Source organism: Temnothorax americanus, unplaced genomic scaffold (assembly GCF_048541705.1).
Source record: "Temnothorax americanus isolate GAGA-0224 unplaced genomic scaffold, ASM4854170v1 Scaffold2, whole genome shotgun sequence".
NCBI lineage: Eukaryota > Metazoa > Arthropoda > Insecta > Hymenoptera > Formicidae > Temnothorax > Temnothorax americanus.
In genome coordinates, this window is record NW_027509338.1 from 9,558,973 (window position 1) to 9,580,762 (window position 21,790).

Below are 21,790 nucleotides of genomic sequence, written 5' to 3' on the forward strand. Positions count from 1 at the left end.
AAGATAGTATTAAGACTCGCTTCACGCTCGGAGTAATCTTCCGGACGTCTCCGTGATTTGCGGGTAATTCGCGAATTATGAATGCGAGATAGATTCAAGAAACGCTTTCTTACCATGCACGCGGTTAATGAGGGAGCGATAGAAAGATGCGTTAGTGGCATTAATTGTACGAGATTCCGATTTATTATAGTTTAAGTCTCGAAATAAAAGCGTCATGACGGAAAAAGATTAATTAACGATAAATCAAATAATCGTATTGAAATAATGTAAACGTTTGTAACAGATTACTGCCTAAAAAAAAGCGCTATTTAAAATTAAGAATCGAATATCCACGTCATTTCTTTCGCGTTCGTTGTCACGTTATAATCGCGCAGGATTGCGTGAGTTAATTTCCTGACAAACTCGTCACGATGCACCAAAGAGGCGCCGATCGTCCGCTCGCTCGCGATTAGTCATCTCATCAACAGTCGAGAAAGAGAGAAAAAAGGAGAGACTCGAACGGGCTGACGTGACGTGTCCTCCTTCGGTGTGCAGCTTCACGTCCGACAACGTAATCGAGGCGCATGCTAAGAAGCCGGATCGAGGTTGTCAGGTCGTCACACTCGGTGTGGCAGTGCAACAATGACCGGCGGAATGAGCGAAGCGAAGGAGAGTCGGCCGGAAGCTCCTTATAATCCGCGAATGCCTGGCATTGCTGCGTGCAACCAACGCGCGGGGACTCCTGGCATTTAGAACCCCTATATAACGACTAGGCGGCACAAAAGTGGAGCCTTGAAATTCGGAGCGGAGATCGCGATCGCCGACGCGAAATAGTCCGGCGCGCGTTTCGTCCCAGTACACCGGATGTCTTTTCAACTACGGAAACTGAGAGAGCTCAAGCCTAAGAATAGTGGCGGTTGCTTTAACGGCGGAGCGCCGTCGACGTTGTCGGGCGGCAGTGTGGTCTAGTGCGGTAGAGCGCCAGACTCGTAATCTGAGAAACCAGGTTCGAGTCCACTTGAGCATGGAATTTATTTTCCGAAAGCTGCGCCCTCCGTGCGAGAAAGGCTCTTGTGCGGAGCAAACTGATGGGCTCCGTCTTTCGGGAAGAGACGTTAAGCCGTTGATCCAAAGGGTTAAGTGAGAGGAGAAGGGTAGTGATGGATGAGAATTGTAACCCTCTACGGGGATCGAGATTAAAAACTTCCATTTTTACTCCATTATAGAAAATATAAAATGATAATAAACGGAAGCACTTATATACGCAAACCTGATGGTTTCTCAGATTACGAGTCTGGCGCTCTAGAGTTACGTAATACCGAAGTGTCCTCCAAAATTAAATCTCGCGAAATAATTATTCGCCGGCGAATATTTGTTATCCATTCAACAATAAAGACAATCGACAAAGACGTCAGTGCGCCGATAGATGAGAAATATTGTCAACTTTATTTTGCTCGCCAGAGACACTTCCGGCGCCGAGATTCCTCGCTGGCGACGTCCGGACTCCGGAATGACTCGAGTCACCTCGCGAACCTTGGGTGCGGCGCGTTTCGCCGAAACAAATTTTCGAAGGATGTCAGGCTGTTACGAGGAGCTGTTTACGTTTTGCAGAATGGATCGCAAATTACAATGCGATTCTGCTTCGATGCGGCAACATCTGGTGTACCTTCTTGCGGTAGACGCCAAGACTTCCCCCTTCAGATCGCGTGCGAGACGCGCCACCGTATATACATACGCCGTGTATCATGCAAAATTCCCTTGAATTTTCGAACGGATGTTCTAAGCCGAGTTTGTCATCCGCATGGGCCCCAAATAGACGCCTCGCGTGAGTAAGAGGAGCGGTCCCTTTCAGACCCGTCCCAAGTTCCAACCGCGAGTTCATTAAAGTCCCGGATTGTCTACGACCCGCCACTATTATTAGTAATTTTCAAATTCGCGAGGGAACAATGACAACGGGAATTTTCAATAATAGGACTCCCCCTGCTCCCCCTCTGCCGTAAATACCAGACATTTTTGTGATCCCCGCGTCGCTTCTTCGTTCCTCATTCCTTCGTTCTCTCGACGGTCTGGTCGGAATGAATTCTGTTTCCGTCGACTATAGCATTTAGAAGGCCGTGTTTACTATCATTATAGCGGCGTCGTCGTCTGCAATAATATCAGGTAAAGGCTACATTCCGGCACCTTAATAAACCTTAATTTATGCCTAGCCGTGACTCGTAATTTCCGCGTGTAGTGCGTAACTGCGACATAATATTCTTTCTTTCTCGTCTCCTCTCTATCGTTTTCGGTGCGGATTTCGGATTGTATCATTGGGCTGCTGAAAATATAGCTATCATCAGCTGTGTTTTTAATCAAAATTTGAGACAATTCCTTATTTCTTCAGCAATAGAAAATTCCGGAAAATTCTTGTAATTTATTTTTTTGTAACTTTCTTAAAAGTTTCCATTGCATTGTATTATCACGTGATAACGAAACATCCCTTACAAAACCCGTCGAGAATCAAAGACTGTTAAACACAAACAGGTGTTTTTTAATAATTTAGTTCTTTGCTCGAAATAGTATTTGCAATAGAACTTCCAATAAAGACGCGTAGAAAGAACATTAATTTTACTTCAGTCCATTCGCTATAACTATACAATTGACGACTACGTGTGCTCCTCGGAAATGTTAGATTCAATGCGGTGATAATTGAAATTGTTGTTCTCCCTTATATGTGTGCATAAGTATTTGCAGTGTTTCTCGATGTATATAAATACGTTCCGAGACATCTCTCTCTGTTCCGCAATCTGAGCGTGGAAAGGAAGACCTTTCGTGGTTCGAACCTAGTTAAGGCTATCATTTATTATAATATCTATCCGGTTACGGGTCATGGTTTCGGTTTGTCGAGGGTTTCGTGGTTATTAAGGTTTCACCGTGGAGTCACTTTACGCAAAACCTATCGCGTGCTTCAGACATAATCAGCGTACGCAAGAGAATGTACCGAGAAATACGTGAGCAAAAGATATAATGGAGGATTTACTTCCTTTCTATTATTGTCATATCATATTAGGTACACCGCACTTTTTTATTTCCGTTTGCGACATCACGCATTCGATCCCTTCCGCAAAAAGATGTCGACGGAGAGAGGCTTTAGCTAGTATAAATATATTAAATAATATATAGTTTATTATAATAAAAATAAAATTATATTAACAATACGTGCTGATTAATTATTATCACTATTTATAAAATCACAAGAAATAATAAATTAGATAAGTAAATAGATTAATAAATAAATTAATAAATTTAACATCTTTTATATATTAAAAAAACTTATTCATTTTATATTCTATTTAAAAAATGATTAATTTAAAATTATTTATATTCTGTGTCATTTCTCTCTCTCTCTCTCTCTCTCTCTCTCTCTCGATCTCTCTCTCTCGCTCTCTCTCTCTCTCTCTCTCTCTCTCTCTACTGTTCTAATAAAGTTATATGGATTTGAAAATATAAACGCATAAATTCTATGATATTACCGGCCAAATTGATAGCCTGTAGCATGAAAAACCTTATTAGAATTTATGATTGTAATTAATCTCCAGAATATACGGTGTTAAAATGGCATACGGTGATTGCGGGCACGCTGTATATACGTAAGAAAGGTAATTTTTAAAGATTATTATATAATATTTCGAGTAGCATAAATAATCGTATATTAACGTCGAAATAGCGGTGTGTTGGCCACACGAAACGAGACAAGTAAATGAAACACGCGCTGTATTCAGGGAAGGACATTATGTGAGGATGGCACGAGCTTAACGTCCACGATGTATCACGCACGTACTACACTCGCATGCGAATACTTACGTATTGTCCAGAATCGCGAACCATGAAAAACCAGTCTCGCGCGGTAGCTCGTGCCGAACTTTCAAACTCTCGCACATATATTTATATCAGCCGTGAATATGGAATTAATCACACGCGAGCGATTCTCTGTTATTAAAATATTCCTTATCATTACACCGAAACTATTGGCGTTCGGATATTATCGTGGGGAGAGAACAACGCTCCGCAAATTGGACAGGAAATCTATATATGAATAGGGAGAAATAGTTTAGTGCGGTTTAATGCCCGAGGCGTTTGAGCGGCGGCAAGTAAAGTTCACTCTGGCTTCCGAGAAATAATAAGAAAAATTAACAATAAATGCATGCACGCGGCGTGTGCACGCGTAATTTCGATGCATTGTGCGGCGGTATCACGCGGAAGAGAAATCGGAAGTGCACACCCTGCTCCACCCGCGACAGATGTTCGTTTCGCGAATGCTTCTTGATTCCCGTGCACGTCAGCATACGCGCACGCGTTTATTGTCGCGCGAAGAGAGAACAGGGCCAGGGGAGCCCTTTTTCTATTCCCTTTCTCGCCCTGCATGTGCGCGCCAGTTCCACCTTCCTTCCTTCTCACGAGAAACCGGACCAGCGTCTCTCCACCGTGGAGAGCCTGGGAGTCTGCGGACTCTATTATGCGGTCGGCCCCTCCTCGACGCGACGCGACGCGACGCGTTGACTTTCCCCGCCGCGAAACTTTGTACGCGCTAAACAGGAATTTCGATAAAAAGCTTTTCTTCCTACGTGTCAGGACGTTGCGACTCCGGCGGGACGAGATCGTTCTCTCGTAACGACTTCTCGTCTTTAGGATCCGCTGTTACGAGTTACGAGGAGATGGTCGAGCGGAAGCGCAACGAACTCGCGTGAGCGCGAGCTGCACTTATAGAACGCACATTAGCGTTTGAGGAAGTTAACAGTAAAGTAAAATGCATATCTTTTAACCGGTTCGAGCGGTTATTTCGAGGGATGGTAATGCAGCGTGTGCGTGTAATGTTAAAGAGATATTTAATTTTGATATTAAGATATTTTTTATATTCTGAAATTATTAAACCTTCATATATATATATATATATATATATATATATATATATATATATATAGACGGATATTATAATTTGTCATACGGTATGAAAACGTAGCATCATATAGTGTATCAATGTTCACAAATTTTTATAAAATAATTAATTTAATAAATAATTGATCAGATGAAATATGTAATAAAAATAATTTGGGACGTGCAAAAAATCGAATATAGTTCCGATTACATTCATTGTGGAAATTTATTTGAAACCACATTAACGGCAATTCCTGATGTATCCTAACGTCATGTCACCCAACTTTCGGACAATTGAGATTTCACCGTATTAACATTCATATAATAACAATAAACACGGGCACATAATACGGTGAGCAGATCAAAAAATAAGAAAAGAATCGAACATCTGCCGCTCGCACGCCATTCAATCCTTCTGCTTCGCGATGCAGATGAAGCATAATAATGCACGCGCGTGCCACGCGCTGGAGTATACGACGACGCGGGTAAAATACGCAAGAGTATAAGGTCGCGCATTCAATACGTACGATACCGGCTACTCGATTCTCTCTTTTGCTTGTGCCAGAAAGATACAAGACGTATCTGTATGGCTATTGCAGCTGGAGCTATGTCACATCTTCGGATACACGACGCTGCCCATTCCAGCTGGTAACTTCGGACAGAAATAGAAATGGTCGACACGCGTCACCGCGTAAGAAGTAAATCGTGGCCGATCGATCCCGCGGGGGATCGCGGTCGCGAAGACGGGGAGCCTTCACGCATCAACGAGGAGTAACCGTGCACGTACACGGACTACACGGAGGAGACGCAATTACGCGTGCGATTACGACCCCGATCGACGACGACCACCATAATGGGAGTGACTCTCCACGTGGCCATGAGCGCTCGAGCATAGAGACGCGTGCGTGGCCCACTTGCGAAATGCAGGTTCCACACGCATTTCCATGAAACCCATTACATTGTGCAAGCCCCTTAGAAGGATCAACTATGCGCAACCCAATTTCGAAAACTGCGTCGCGCTGCCGCGGCATCGCACAGTTACGAGAGCTTCCGGTCTCAAAACGCGTCGCGAAAGAACATACCCATCCGAGACGATTAGATCAATATTCAGATTTTAAAGATCTTTGGGTTATTAATTTTGTATTTGTACGTATATAAATAAAGAATTCGGAAACTAAAGGCGCAAAGTTACTAAAAATTACTTGAAAAATTTTCTAAAATGTCAATCGTATAGATATATATTAGTGAAATGCATTTCCATCTTATTGTGCTTGAACTTCTAAATACACACTTTGGAGACTCTTCAAGACAAACCATTGCAGAAGAAATAAAAATCGGAAATAAGAATACGTCTGGAATGTAGAACTGATTTTCTCTTAGCGGAATTTCGTGTTCCAATTTATAGACGAAACTCGAGTGGAGAGATCAGCTGCGACAATTGCAAAAAGAGTCGCATGCCTGTACTTCGTGTTCCGCTTTGATTTGGCCTTACGCTCGACCGCTCAAAGCTGGTCGCGCAGAGTTGTATGGAAAATAAATAACTGAAATTTCTCGGACGCGCCGCAAAGGAATGTAAAACCACCATCATCCACGAAGCGATACTATACTCACGGCGTTTATATACTTTATATACAACCCTCGAAACGCGTGTCACGTCATCCCCTCGTCCCTCCACGAGCAAGCAGGTTTCTATCGATTGCTGCGCGAGGGTTCTGACGTTCCGAGGGGGGTGATTTAGGCTCCCCATAGTGCAAGTCCGAGGCATTAAAGTCTGATGCTCTTTCGGGGGCCGGGCCGACACGGCCGGAGGCTGCGCGCGTTGCACCGGCATAAGCTCTCGAAGATGAATGCGTCTGAGGCTCACGCACACCTTCCCGATGTAGAAATCCTCACTCCTCGCTTCCCAGTCCCCCCCTGAGTTCAGTGTTTGCTGAATTATTCAATCCTGTTTCATTCTTAAGGACGCTCATTCGTATATTGGGACCCTTGAGAAACGCGACGCTATATACGATGAGATAAGCGAGAATTCATTTCCTCTTCAAACACTCCTTTGTTCCTTCCGATACATTCACATTATTACACTGCAAATATGTTATTTACAAATTGACAGAAAGATTTATTTTAATCGCGTGATTTCGGAGAAATTATTCTAATCGGAACTAACAAAAAAGTTTAGTTTGAATTTCATCCACGAGTAAATGGATGAAATTCAGGGAGTTCCCGCGTGTCACGTGGCAATGAAACCAATCGCGCTGCAAGAAATTAATATCTGAGGGCGTTAATATTTAACGCAATTTGCGAATTTTAATCTTCAGGACAGAGTTTCGTTTTTATATTCTTCTCCCTCGACGCGGAAATGTATTGGAATTGATTTTACGCGATCCTCACAGAGCTCACGGGCAGGCGCGCAGCCCTGCGGTTTTCCGCTCGCGTTCCGCTCGAAAGTTTCGTTCGGGAATGACAGCAAGCGACGTTGAAGTGTATATCCGTTATTTTCCGAGCGATCGGAACATTTGCTCGTCGCACGGAACGAACGAGAGAAGAAGGCGAGAATGGGAACCGCCGTAGCAACTGTGGGAAAGCGACGTCGTTGGCTTCGCTATCAGCTGCTCGGGATGGCGAAGCCATTGAATTCCCTGAGACAAAGGGAGCGGTAGGGCGGGATGCCACGCCGGGATTTGTTTCACGATCGAGCTTGAATTGCTTTGAATCCCCTATGAACGAAGGCTAGATCCCGTCAAGATTTAATAATTAAACCGAATTCAAATCAGAGTTTAATTTAACGATTACACGAAAGTAATTTGAACAATTTAATATAATATAGTCTTTAATTTAATATATAATTTAATTGAATCTTATTTTTATTTTTGTATTAAACTAATAAGATTTTTATCTTAGACTGAATTAACTTTGATTTGATTTAATTTAAATTAATTTTGTGCGAAACTAATCATACATTTTCATTTAATAATCGGAAAGCTGACGCCGATTGGAATAAGTTCATAATAATCCAACGCAATAATCTTGATCTCAAATATAGTGCTGTCGTCGAGGAAGACACGCGCCTTCGCACGCAACGAAAATTAATCCTGCCTTACGTCCGTACGCGTGATTCATACGAGAAATATGAGTAGGGGACGGGCAGGGAAGCAGGGCCGATACGTACGTGATTCTACAATCCTGTCGGTCGGTGCTGCAAACAGGTCGGGAGAAATTAACGAGAGTACCGCCGCTCGTAAATCGTCGCACTTAACGATCGATGAGCCAGCGACAAAAACCGATGCTCATCGCACGCAACTCTCATTTGCATCGCGAAATTTATATAATGAGAGACCGCGTCCGTCACAACGTTGCACTTGAAATTAAACCCCTTGCCGACCGTGAAAAGAGAGAGAGAGAGAGAGAGAGAGAGAGAGAGAGAGAGAGCACTTCTAAGAAGAACGATAAATCGGACGAACCTGCGAGAACTCGTTTAAGTATAAATGAACGTAATTACGACTGAACCAATAAAAACTCAATGTCACGGTACAACTAGTTTTACACACGTATGTGCTCATGTATATTAAATAAAACGAGATGTAATTGATTTGAGCAAAAACGGTAAAAGAATCTTCGATATAGTTTTTGTAAAAAAAACAGTTGAAAAATGTATAACTTCCAATTGCTATTTCATTTTGATATCTAAAATACATACTTCGCAATTGAGAAGAAACTGCTTTTACCACCATTTTAAAAATACTTTTAATTTTGGCTGAGAAGAAATAATTATTTCCTGGTATATGAATATTAAAAATTAATTTTGCACTTGCCAATTTATGTAATTTGACCCTCTCAACTTTAAGATTTAGCTAAAGTTCAAATCGTAAAGTAAACAAAAGCAATAAAAGAGATCAATCGTTCCTCCGATTAAACAATAAAATTCAAAGAATATTTCAAAGAAATAGATTTTTCCTTTCCTCAGTCTATCGACTTGCCAGCGTAACCAACGAGACCTACGAAGCGTAAAAGATGCATTTGCATATCAATCCTTCGCGGCCCACTCGCGATGCAATAACGTACACCGATCTTCGCTAGAAAATTGCGCGCCGATCACTTTTTCCACCCACGATTTCCGACTGCCTGCAACACCGCCAACGACTTCTCGTCAAAAAATATCTCTCTCGAAATTTTTCTACAAAACATCATGCATGTTTGCATGTTTTATTAACAAATACTTTTGTCATTCATTTAAAGCACATTAACATTTCATAATTTTCCTACATCGCCGGTAACAATCTATTCGTCTGGGAATTTTTCAAAGATTACAATTAACCGCAACGGAAAATTCTCATGTCATTGAATCATCGTGCAATTATTCTATAAACATAATAATAGTAATTGAATCCACAATTCCACCGAGATATTTAAACATCTCTTTGCTCACCTCGCATTTAATGCAGTGGTCAATTTCTTGTTATTACAACAAAATTGCCTTTCTGCTTAGTATCAAATGAAACATATTACTCGTTAGACATCGTTAATATACAATTTTGTAACTTATTAGTATTACTGTTTAATAAAAACTTTTTTTTTCTTCAAATTTTTAACTTTTGGGTGCTACACAATATACGTATACAATTTGTGACTATCACAAAATATCAAATTCTGTTTAACAATAAGATTATAGGCTAAGTTTGTATGAAAACGACCTTACAATAACGATCTGAGAGTGGACGCAGTTAAAGCAAGTACATTTCTCTCAATTCTCCTTTAGAATGAGCTCGAACATGATTCATCAGTTATGGTTCTCGTCGTAAACGTTTCTGCGGGACATAGAAGCCAGTATCGAAAACTATTCTCGTACGAAAACACATTCTCGGATGTTAGCAGTCGAACCGAGCAACGATTTCTAAACACTCGTGGTATTTCTAAATTCTAATCGCGTAGTAATTCTAAACTTTAATTCTAATAAAGTTGAATCGAGAACATTCTTGCCTCTTTGATATCGCCATTGGAAAAAAGCGTACAAAGAGCAATTCTGTGAATCAATTAAAATAAAAAGATAAGAAATATATAATCTTAATATTTTAAGATTTTAATTCCCCCCTCCCTCTCTTTCTCTTTCTGTTAAAATAATACGTACAGTCATACTACAGAGATTTCTGTTTGTTGATTCATGAGAAGAGAGTCAATCCTGTTTGTTTTTTTAGATTCCTCCAACGCTTCAGAAATATCGAGCCGTTCCGGAACAGGATACTCTTTCAGAGATTCAACGAGAAGAAGACCTCCCGTGCGAGATATTCCTTAGAATTTTCAAGGGCTGACTCTCCGAGGAAGAATCCTGATACGATCCCAGCTCCCTTCTAAGGGAGCAGGGATGTTACTATAATACGCGGATCAGAATTCGGCCGCCCACGATGCTTCGCCATTCTAAACCACCAACCAGACGGTAACTTGGCCAACTGTTATGTATTAAATCCTTATTGTTGCAAAATATAATAACATTAAAAGTACAGCATCAAGTAGTGTAATATGAAAAAATAAATAAAAATAATATGACACAAATGATAAAACATATTAAATTTAAATGAAGCAAATAAAAAAATATATTAAATTTATTTATTAAATTTTAAATTAAAATTTTTAATATAGGAATATCATAATTTTAAAACTGTACGTCGTGTGACACAATAATTTTTTATTTATTTATTTATTAAATATATATTATCATTTATATATATATATATATATATATATATATATTTATATTTATATATATATAAAGATATTGCAAAACTCAATATAACCAGGGTAAAAGAATAGCTCAATGAAAATTATAGCATATGGCTTTCACGTTCAACGAGCTGCACCTATATATATCGATTGATCGGAAAAAAAGCTGCATGTTGCATCTGCTCTTTCCGCGCGCGCCACCCTTAAGAGCGGCTCGATTAATATCACGATGGCCCTTTCGTCGTGCAAGAATGAAAGGGCGGAGAATGGGGGCATCATACGTACTAGAGGGGCAGGAAATTGCTTTGGAAATGGTTCTAATTTCCTGGCCTCGTAAGGAGAAGTACCAGGCAGTATCCCGATCTGTTCCGTTGATGTTCCATGATCCGTTGTAATCGATCGAATCGCGATTCTTGCCTTTTCATCGTCTAAACTACAGGTATGATCAACATTAGCAGCACACGCGATGGCACGCGGATCTCATTACGAGAGTGAACAATAAGCTTTGTTCGCGCGTTTTAACCATGTATTTTACCAATTTCAGAATTTCCTTCGCGTGTTAATAATAAAAAGCATCACAATAATAAAGAAGTAATATAAAAATAATAAAAGATAATGCTTTTCATAAAAACTGCAAAGTATTTGTTGTCAAAAATGTAAAAACTATGATTACATTGAATTAACATAGATTAACAAAAATATTCAATGGTTGCAATTTTAATGTAATAATGAGAAAGTTATTAAAGCTGTAACGAAGATTTGATACGTTTATAAGAAAAAGTTGAATGACTCGGTTTTAAAAAGGGGAATTGTGCGGCCTAATCCGAAACGGTGAACTACCTTCGCGAAAAACGTCTACGAAAAGTGGAGACTCATCATCTGATCAAAGAGTTTCCGCCGCTCGACTCTTCGCGAAACGGTTTAACCCGCAGGGGGAAACTCAATTCAGAGTTGGCCGAGAACTTGATCTATTTTCTTAATGGTCGCTCTCCGTTGGCATGCGTCCTAATGCAGTGGCGCCCACACATGCCTCATTGAGAGAGCTTTCAGGCTCTAGAGATATTCGAGAATTATACCACAACCTCTTGAAGAATTCCATTTGTGCAGCTATATTTAATATCATCCTCATATATACATAACGTAGAATTAAGTTAGATATTAAAGGGCAGCATTCATGACGGAAAAAAATTATTTGGAACACTGAAAAATTTATAAAAATTATATAAGTCTCTCCGAAGCTACTCCGCAAACAGCCCGAAATGGTTCGCGATTTGAGAACCGCCGTCTTAATGACCGACGACTTGCGCGTCTTATCTTCAGGGTCCGCGGACCTCGAAACCTTAGATCGGGACCGACTGACTTCTCTTCGTATACGCAATCGGAATACGCAGTCGGGGCGGCTTTTGATACCGTGCGGCTGTCGCCGGTCGCCGGCGCGATGATGGATGACGTTGCGCGCGCGGCAAGAACGAGCTGGCCCCGGTTGCCTCGTCAACGTTAGGAAACTACCGCGTCGGGCGACGACGACGAGACGGCGCGCGATGCATCCGACGATCGTGATTAATGGCAGCAACATTGTAGCGGCGGAGACTCTCCGCCGGTCGGAGACGACAGGTGCCATTGAGGCAACGGGGCGAATTAAACGTGCGACTCTGTCGCGCCGCCGGCTTTCGACCTGTCCGACATTTGTCCGGCTCCGCTGCTGCGTCGCGTCGCCTCGCCTCGCCTCGCGGCGGCAAAACCAGTCCGATCTGATCTCACGGGACTTATATATCTCACGGATATTACAGCGCGGAACTCGCGGATATCCTTCCACCTGCAGCGATCAGAATATAGGAACCTAATTAGTTACTTTGACTAATTGAAATTAAACGAAAAAAATACCAAGAAGTTATTTTTTTTATCATTGAAACTTGCTAAACGATGACAAAAACTTCATCATAGATATCGAATAACAATTTTAAAAGTGTAATATTTTAAAAATATATTTTAATTTTGTTATGCCATTTAAAAATATTTTTTATCCAATTTTGAAGTTTTAAGAAATAAAGAAATTAAAAACAAAAATATATATATAAACAGACAAATATATATATAAAAGATTAATTCGCATCTATATATAAATGGATCGATTGATGATCTTATATTTTATTCATTTTACGAAGAAAAAAATTTGTGATACTGGTAAATTTTCAAGTCTACACCACTGTCGACCGTACTTCATTAAATAAGTCTGCGGCTGAAGATCCTATCGCCTTTTGACACACTCAGTCAATTAAACTGAACCTCTCTCTTGACAGGGCTCGCTTAATTGATCCAATTTACAAAGAGATTAAGCGCGTTCCGAGACGACTTCGAAGGCAGTCGGGTGGCCAAAATTTCCTGACCAAGCGGCCAATAATTATAGCGTCCGCCAGGTATTTGGTTAAGATCACGAGATCCCTCAGCGATATCGTTTCGTTCTCTTCCTCGACAAGAAGGTCTCGTCGGCTTCGAATAATTATCACTTTCCGGACGGCCATGTTTTTATCCCGCCATCTAGCACTTGGTATAATGAATCGGTGGAATGTAGTTGTCATTTTTTATTTGCATTGAATTTTTAACACCATTCTTAGCCAGCAGAATTCTTATCTAATATCTTATCAGTTATATCTATAATAATCTATACACTTATCAGTTATATCTATAATAATCTATGAACAATCTATAATTACCATACAATTAAATGTTTTGTTTCGTAAAAATATTTTCTGTCAAACTTTCGACATTATTTCTAGTCGACGAGATTTATATCTTATCAGTCATGAATAATATGCACATTTGTCTTGTTAAATAAAATTACTCAAAAATACGACTTTCCTGTCTCATTTAAATTTTTCTTGCAATTTATTGCATGTTTATATCAAAATATAGAAATCAGAAAGTTCAATATTACAATATTATCGAATATTAATGATTTCGACGTATTTTTATCGATATGCAGGATAAATATTTGTGTATCACGTCGATATTCTTAAAATATACGTGATCGCGCGGTCATTCCGGAGCCGCCCTTGATTCGCCCAGGACCAGAGGAGACCGAAATAACTCGAGTCCCCGAGCGCAAAGAACAACATTTTCAGGCCCGTTCTAATGGCCTCTCGAGAACCCTTTCTTGTCGAGTTTGGCTGCGCGAAGGTGTAAATTGGATGGCGACGACGAACAAGAACTTTGTTTTGGCGTATCGAAAGAAAGAGTCATCGTCTCGATCCAAGTCGTGTCGATGATAATCGCACACATCACGGGTTCTTATCGAGCTTTCTCTCACGCATGGAAAAGAATGTTACAGATTACTGTCATGCCGCTGATTTGTGCATGCGGCGAAGGAAAAAAATGGAGTTGATTTCTCTAGAGAAGCGGTATAAGTTTGAGTACAAAAATAGTACCTGAATTTAATTACCTCTTATAACGCGTAGTTAAAAATACGAATCATTTTAAAGAATATTTCAATCTCCTTTAAATTACCACAGTTTATTTGGATATTTACATACAGTTATTTATTTGTATGTATTTAATATCTAGAACGAATTTTTTTTTTTGAAATCCTTGCGTACTCGACAGTTTAAAGTACCTTTTAATTTATGGCTCAAACTTAGGGGTTTAAAATAGTTTTGAATAAACCATTAATTTTGAACTACAGACTCGTCGATGGTGATCGACACGAGATCAGGTAGCTTGAATTAGAAAACGTCGACCATCAAAGTGCCGATATAAAGACATTACCGCAGACAGAATCACCTGAGAGTTCCGCGAAGACGAGCTTCAGGCATGACTAATCTCGTGAGCGACGGAATTACGTGCAGGCAAAGTCACGTCCATGATATCTTAATTTTTTCCCGAACCGTTATTGTATTAATAATTTATTTTATCTCTCGATTAATATTATAACTACCAAAAGTCGCACATAAAGGTGAACATTATCAATTTAAATTTCTTCTATGTACGTGACGATTCCGAAAATTTATGGCGAGTAAAAATGTAACGTAAAAACGATTAATTGACTACATTTCATATTATACTAAAGATATTTGTTTGCCTCTACAGTACATTTCTCCTCGAGTACCAGTTGGCTTCCTTGGAGGTTGCCATTGATCACGGAGGTAGGGTCTTCTATGAATCAAGATTATCTACCGAGCGTGAGAATCACCGCCGCGATCGCAGCTCGTTAACTTAATCCGATGAAGAATTGACAAGACGCGGTGCTAGCTATATTTCCATCGCGAACTACATTCTTGGCAGAGTGGTTAGTTAGCACGCGTTAAAAATCGTGATCTATCTCGAACAGTATACAGATTAATTTCTCTCGCTTTTCATTCAAGAACGGATTATGGATTTTTACGCAGTGCGATATCTTTAAAATTGATTGCGAACTGATTACTATTAGTTGGCGATATAAAGGAATAACATAGTAAGCGATATAGAAAATCAATGGAGCGTAAATAAAAAATGTATTTTCATTTATTTGATAAATAAATGCTTACAAGGCGTGTGCGACTTTAAGATATCAGGGTCTTCGAAAATTTATTTTACAACTTGTAAAACCAAATTGACCAGCAGCGTACAATATACGTAAAATACTGCCATAAAAATATTATTGCGTGAGAAGAGAAATATTATTTTTTTCTCAGGTATACTCGAAAGTGCACTTGACTGGAATACCGGAATAATAATAGCGACACTAAGACGCGCCGACGAGGGAAACACTCTTTTCTCAGTTTCCCCGCATATCTCGTCAGATTTTCTGTGTATTTTACAAAGCGGTCAAACGAGCCTTCTACCTGAACCTTCGAAGGTGTAAAAGGGCGTGCGGCGTTTCCTCAAAGATACAGATGCAGCGTGAGAGGAATAAAGAAGGAGAGACATCAGATACAATTCTGAGAAGCTCGTTTTAAAGGCCCCCCTTTAAATTTTTGCAGGTTTATACGTGCAGGTTTGCTCGCTCGGAAAAATACCTCTTTATCCCGCGGATACTATTGTCAACCGACAATACCGCAGTATATATACAAATTCGTCTCTAAAAACCCGTATAATCGCCCGCGAGTTTCTTTCACCGATCGCTCTGGGAAACGTGGCGCGCAAATCTTTATAATGTTTAAGTCTTGGAATTCTTACTTCGTCATGAATCTAATTCTTAAACACCCGGGACAAAGTACAATGACATTTCCCTCGTCTACTTTCCCGACAGGTTCGATGCACGTTTTCCGTTCGAAACCGTGAAATGTGTCACACTCTTAAACAGTCAGGAAAATTTTAAAAAAGATTGAACTACGCCATTGCAAACGCACCGTAAAGCTGTCTAACGTTTCGCGTTAAAATATATTTTCCATAGTATATACGATCAGATTTATGTAAATATGGCTGGAATTAAATGTGCACGTAATTCGCGAGACGAGATAAATCAGTGAAAATCACTACCTTCGATGTAGCCGTGAAAAAAACAGAGTCGAAGTTATTCACAAATTTTCAGAGTTAACAAGACTGTTCTTATCTTTCAAATGCTTTACAAAGATTTATAAATGTGCTGCGTCAAACTGTACACAATACAAAAATAAAAACTTTTATGTGAGAAGGAAGCTTCTCTCTGCCTTTATTTATATTTACGACCATTCCTTATCCTCAAGATACGTTAGGATACGGTCTTCAAAATTTGTCTACCTATTTCAAATTTATCTTGCGTAACTGGTATATCGTTTCTCTCCACAGGTGTACAACCTGTAGAGAGAAATGTTAATTGTCATGGATCTACTAAGGCGCACACGTTAAGAATCGGGAGATTCTTGCGAAATATTACACGATCAAATATCCGACAGATTGGCTTGAATCGACACAGCTCGTTCGACCGTCGCGACGTAAGGTGCAACCCACGTGCACACCGTGACATTCCAATCGTGACTTGCAATCTGCATTCGTAACTTCGTATCTACTCCGACCAATGTCCGATCTTTTACGCTTAGCCTCCTTTTAAAGCGGCGCGCGCGGGGCGAATAAGAACTCGCTAAGTAAAGCTGCCTCGTTGAAAGCGCGATAATTGCAGTACCGTTAGCTCATGTTTAGATAATTACAGGCTTTTAAAGCAAATACATTACTGCCGTAAGCTCTGGATTTGTATCGCCGTTCGTTGGCCAGGCAAAAAGATAATTGTTCTATGTCACAGATTTAATTCTTGATAAAAAAAAAAAACAAAGTCTCGTGTGTTATTCATAAAGCAGTAAACGTTAAATTAAAAAGTTCTTTCCTTCCGAATGAAAGAAATAACTATAACTTTAATTTCTTGCAGAGAATATACGCGGCTTAATTATACGTTTAATTTTTGTTACGAGGTTGAAAAAGCGAGGAGAAAATTTACTCGGCACTGCCGCTTCCACGCTCGAGTTCAAATGATTCCACTGATAAAACGCTGATGCGTGCCGTCGCAATGGCTCTTCTTACGTTAGACAATCAGTCGCGTATCGGTGACATTGAATGTCGCGATGTGCCCGTAATCGCGTGTTCGATCGTGCCGGTTGCAAATGCGCATTTTGCAATGCACGAAAGAAGAAGAATCGACGGGAACGCGGACGACGACGTCGTCACGAGAGCTCCTATATATAAAATGTGTTTGGTCGATGGGGGAAGAAGCGAACGTTATGTCGGTCTCTCGGAAGCCAAATCGATCACAACTTCGCGAGATAAATAAAAAAAAGCAGACAAAAGTTGATCAAGTTACGCGAGGTAATCACGGTGCCGCGGTGCTAAAGTTTATTCAACGAGTTGGAGTTAGCTTCCGAGACGCTCGTATCTCGAAAACGAAAGAATCTGCCGATGGAATAAAAATCGGGAGGGTGCCTCCTCCTCGCCTCCTCCCCGGGCGCGATGCCTCACAAAAGAATCACTGAACCGCGACACGAGCGAAAATGTGTCATTACCGCGCAAATTACGATGCCGGCGCTTCCGTACGCATCCTGCGTCCCTCGATATAATTGCCGTGAATTAGCGGTCGATCGATGAACAGCCCGTGGAGAGATGTCGGCGGCTGTACATATCGCGGGGACTATACTAACTCCTCGTGGCTACTAACATTGTTACGCCACTATTTTTCTCGGAGCGTAAAAGTTACACGGGGGTTTTGGAGGAGATAAAAGATGCCCAGATATAGCGCTTGCAGATTCAGAAATTAGGATTACTCCAATCGCGCTTCCACGATTATTATCGCAAAGTCGTGAAAGGTACGTGTAACGTGCGCGGCCAATTTTCTGCTCGTTGTCTAAATGCAGTATTTATATCGATCTCGTTAGCACGATTGTTCTTTAACGTGAATTAATAAAATTCCACTTTGGATTGTCTAAAATTCGCGTTAGATTTCAGGATAGAAATCAGACATATTCCTACTTATAATTTTTTTAGTCCGGGCATTTTGGCACACGTGTGCATTTCAATATATTTTAATATATTCGCATGTGCGCGTATTTTGATTTTTCTATTATTCCTTGTATCGCACGTATTGTATTATATAAGATCATAAATAAAATTAAATATCATCTTGAAATCTAACACAAACTTATGCCATCTATTTAGGCCATTTGCAATGGGCTTAAATTTAAAAAAAAAAAACCCAAAATGTAACGAAATTAGTTAAGCGTCCGGAAAAAGGCTTACTTTATTTTTCTCAAAAAGTAAAATCAGAAATGAATTAAAATCCTTCAATAAATTTATCCTTCATTATTTGAATAAATCCTTTATTAATATAACGCAAAAATCCCCGTAATACGATCGTCGCGTTTGTAATTACGCCACGCGCGCAACGGTCGATCTCATTCATCGCGTGATACGCGGGGTAAGCAGTGTAAGCACACGAACTTTAATCGATCGCCCCCGGGGGGGAGAGGGAGGATGCGAGCCATCGCCGCGTGAATTACCGGTGTTGTCGGACGCGACCCCGGGACCGGGAGTCGCGCGATAATCCTCGGCCGTGGCACGTGGCAGGCCGGGACTTAAGGGGGCGATTACGTGTGTACATACATACGAAGATTGAAAAGTACTCACTCTGACAGCTGGCGGCTCCCAGAAGGACGATCAGCAGCAGGATCCTCGTCGGCTCCATTCTCCGCGGAGGTTGTTTCCGCAGCTGTCACAGCACGCTTATTAACACTCCCGGGGGCGTTTGGTAGAGTCGTCCAGACGTCACTCGAGAAACCACGGGGTCAAAAAGGAGCCCCCGCGACGCGACGCGCCGACCAAACGAACGACCGACGAAACTCCGGATTATCCACAACCACAACGGAGGCACAAAAGTTCCTTTCCTCGCGTCCCTCGTCCCTCGTCCTTCTCAAGCGTCCTTCTCTCCCCCTCCGTTTCTCTTCCGTCTTCGCGAGGAGACGAAACGGAGCGTGCGGGCACTTTCCGCGCTAATTTTCACCGTGCAGAGGCGTGAGTGCGAGTGGATACCGTTCCGCGCCTCCCAGCGTCACGCCGGTTTCCCTCGATAACGGCACGACGACGACGCTCTGTGCTCGCCGGCTGATGTACGAATTGTTTCTTCCTCGCCCTCTCCTTTCTCGGTGTTTATCGCCGGCGCGCGCGCGCGCAAGAGAGAGAGAGAGAGAGAGGATGGACCGCGGTGCGATCTTCTCGGCTCATGCGTGCGGACGACACCGCGTCGGCTGCGACCCTTTCGCGGATATGGGTTGCGACGGTACTTGACAGACGCGCGCGTATATTCGGAATATACCGGCTGGCACACGCGCCGTGTCCGTCGATCGGCGTTGAATGCGTTGCGCGAGACGCGGTGGAAAGGCGACCGCGCGGCGCAGCGGCTCGCAGGCGAATGCCACAATGCCACCATTGCCACCGGGACCGGGAGGCGAGAGAGCGAGAGGAGAGAGCGCCGCTCTTCCGAGTTCCGCGTCGGCATAGGTGCGCGTCCGCAAGTCTCCCCCCTCCCCGACCGCTCTTCCGCCGGCCGGGCCGGCGCCGCGCTCCCCCCTCCCGCCGGGCGGCGTCGGGCGCGCGTGCGGTCGACGCATCAATTAAGCACGTTTGAATCGGAGCTGGCGCGCGACGGCGGCGTCGCCGCGGCCAGGATTTCCGAAAAATTCGGCTGCTCCGGGACCCTTTCTCCTCTCAATTCCGGTTTCTGAAAAGGAGATTCTCGAATGAGTAATAGAGCCGAGAGAAACGTACGTCTTTGTCAGCCAAATCGATGAATCATCGGTCATTTGAATCTAACCCAATCAGCAAGCTTTAATTTGACTCAATTAGGAGTATAAGCGCAACTTTTTTCACTATTTTCAAAAATGTATAAGCGTCTTTTGTAATTGCGCGCGTGTATCTTTGTCGGATTAAGGCTGCGGTCCATTTGACGCTACAAATGCTTCGAAGCATTCCTCTTCTCTTTTCTTTCAATGAAGAAAAAAGGAGAAGAAGAACGCTCCAAAACATTTCTAGCGTCAAGTGGACCGCAGCCTAAATGGCCCGTACGAAATGAACATGGATATATTACACGCGGACGATATTATGACGTGATAAATAATACACACCGCAACCCGCCGCAACCGCAATCGATATAGCATATAATCAGCGTCGCTTCGAATTTCGCACCCTCGTGCGAAATCGTGACGCACCGCTTTCGAGATGAAACCGATTTATTATTGTTTATGCAGCCGCTAAATATACGTACGATCGTTTGCTTTTGTTTGATATTTTGACTCTTTTTACTTTAGTCATATTATATGACGTTATATTTACAATTGAAAAATAAAGCGTTAAGAACGATGTTTGAAAGCACGATTTTGATTCAAAGAAATCTTTGCGCAAAATAGAAAAATAAACATATTCTTTCTTTAATCTTCAATCGGATTGAGAATAACTTGAAAATTTATAGTTTCTCTCTCTCCAGATTTTTTGTCTTTCTAAACAAAGTTTAGGAGATATATTGATGATAGCACCGTGAAATGGTTTGGAAGACAAGATCGTTCACCCAGTAGGTACCCGCACAAAACGAGGTTCATTGATGCGAGAAAGTTTTATATTTCTAACAAAAATATTGCATCTGTCGATGAGACCCAGCGGGAGCATTATATTTTGCTGAAGTTCAATTAGTCCTCAACAGTGAATATTTTAATGTAATTCGCGTATATACATACAATTGCAATATATAAAATAATAATGCAATATGCTATTTCTCACAACTCCGTTTACCAACGTATACAAATCAGCGTCGAAAATGCAAATATCGGTAATATAGTATGCGATCGTATGTATGTAAATATATGCAATATATCTTGTATTGATAATATCAGTGATTTTGCATTTGTAATTCGTCGTTGAGCACACGAGAATAAAACACGAATAATGTAACTATTATATTTACCACACCCAAGTAACATCCGAATACAAATGAAAGCTGCGTTCTTCCACATACATTTTTGGGATGGATATTCTTGTAAGTGCTTCCAGTTGTGTTGTATATTCATACAAAAATTATCTTATTATAGCATCTCGATCGAAGGCTAGATTGAGTGGCTCGGGTACGCGTTTAGACGCAACAATGTTGGGCGTAGAAACGCCGAGAATGAATGAATGGACGGATCGGTGAATGAACGTACCGGACGCACACGCGCGCGGGGGGATGAGGGGGCAGGACAGGGGGCTTCGGATTCCATTCCCATTCCGATCCCAGTCCCATTATCGTTCCCTCAACCCTTCCGATGTGCCTTGTGGCGTGAACGAGCAACGAGATTGGAATCCATAAAGAGTATCCTCCCGCAACCCACTGAGCGTCGCCAAATCCCACATTTCCTTCATAATCCCTGTCGTGTGTCGGTAACGATAATCGAAAAAAACAAATAATACTATTTTTTTTTTAAATCAGATCCTCCCCTCGGAAGCTTGACGCATGATTTAGAGATGCTGCTGTCTGGCTTACGGAAGATCGTATTAAGATTAACATCGACGCGGATACACGAAACCTGTCGCTGGTCCGAGATAGCTCCGCACACAGTCGAATGTTTTATCTCCTTTCGAAAGGAGGAAAGTAACGAGTTCATCTCGGGAATGGTTGTCTCGGGACGAGGATTCCCTCGTCGTTCCTAGATTAACATCTTCGCCGAAAAGGACTTTCCGAGTATTTCTCGGAAAAAGATTTTAGGAAGCGTGGATCGTTAGTATT

General features: G+C 41.6%; 2 protein-coding genes across 4 annotated transcripts in view; one reads left to right on the plus strand and one right to left on the minus strand.

Moving 5' to 3' along the window:
• The window catches only part of Agt (O-6-alkylguanine-DNA alkyltransferase), a 52,306-nt gene extending 42,095 nt beyond the window's left edge, over positions 1 to 10,211 (plus strand). The window contains exon 2 of the mRNA XM_077404979.1: positions 10,083 to 10,211. Coding sequence (XP_077261105.1) covers positions 10,083 to 10,196 — 114 coding nt within the window. The 3' untranslated portion in view covers positions 10,197 to 10,211. The remainder of the gene's footprint in view (positions 1 to 10,082) is intronic.
• The window catches only part of LOC143896865 (uncharacterized), a 67,661-nt gene that overhangs the window by 40,200 nt on the left and 5,671 nt on the right, over positions 1 to 21,790 (minus strand). For 2 of the 3 annotated variants that reach the window (XM_077404976.1, XM_077404978.1), the window contains exon 2: positions 18,667 to 19,756. In XM_077404976.1, the coding sequence (XP_077261102.1) occupies positions 18,667 to 18,724 (58 nt within the window). In that variant the 5' untranslated portion in view covers positions 18,725 to 19,756. Of the gene's footprint in view, positions 1 to 18,666; positions 19,930 to 21,790 lie in introns of those variants that run through there. The other variant, XM_077404977.1, reaches the window with a different exon arrangement.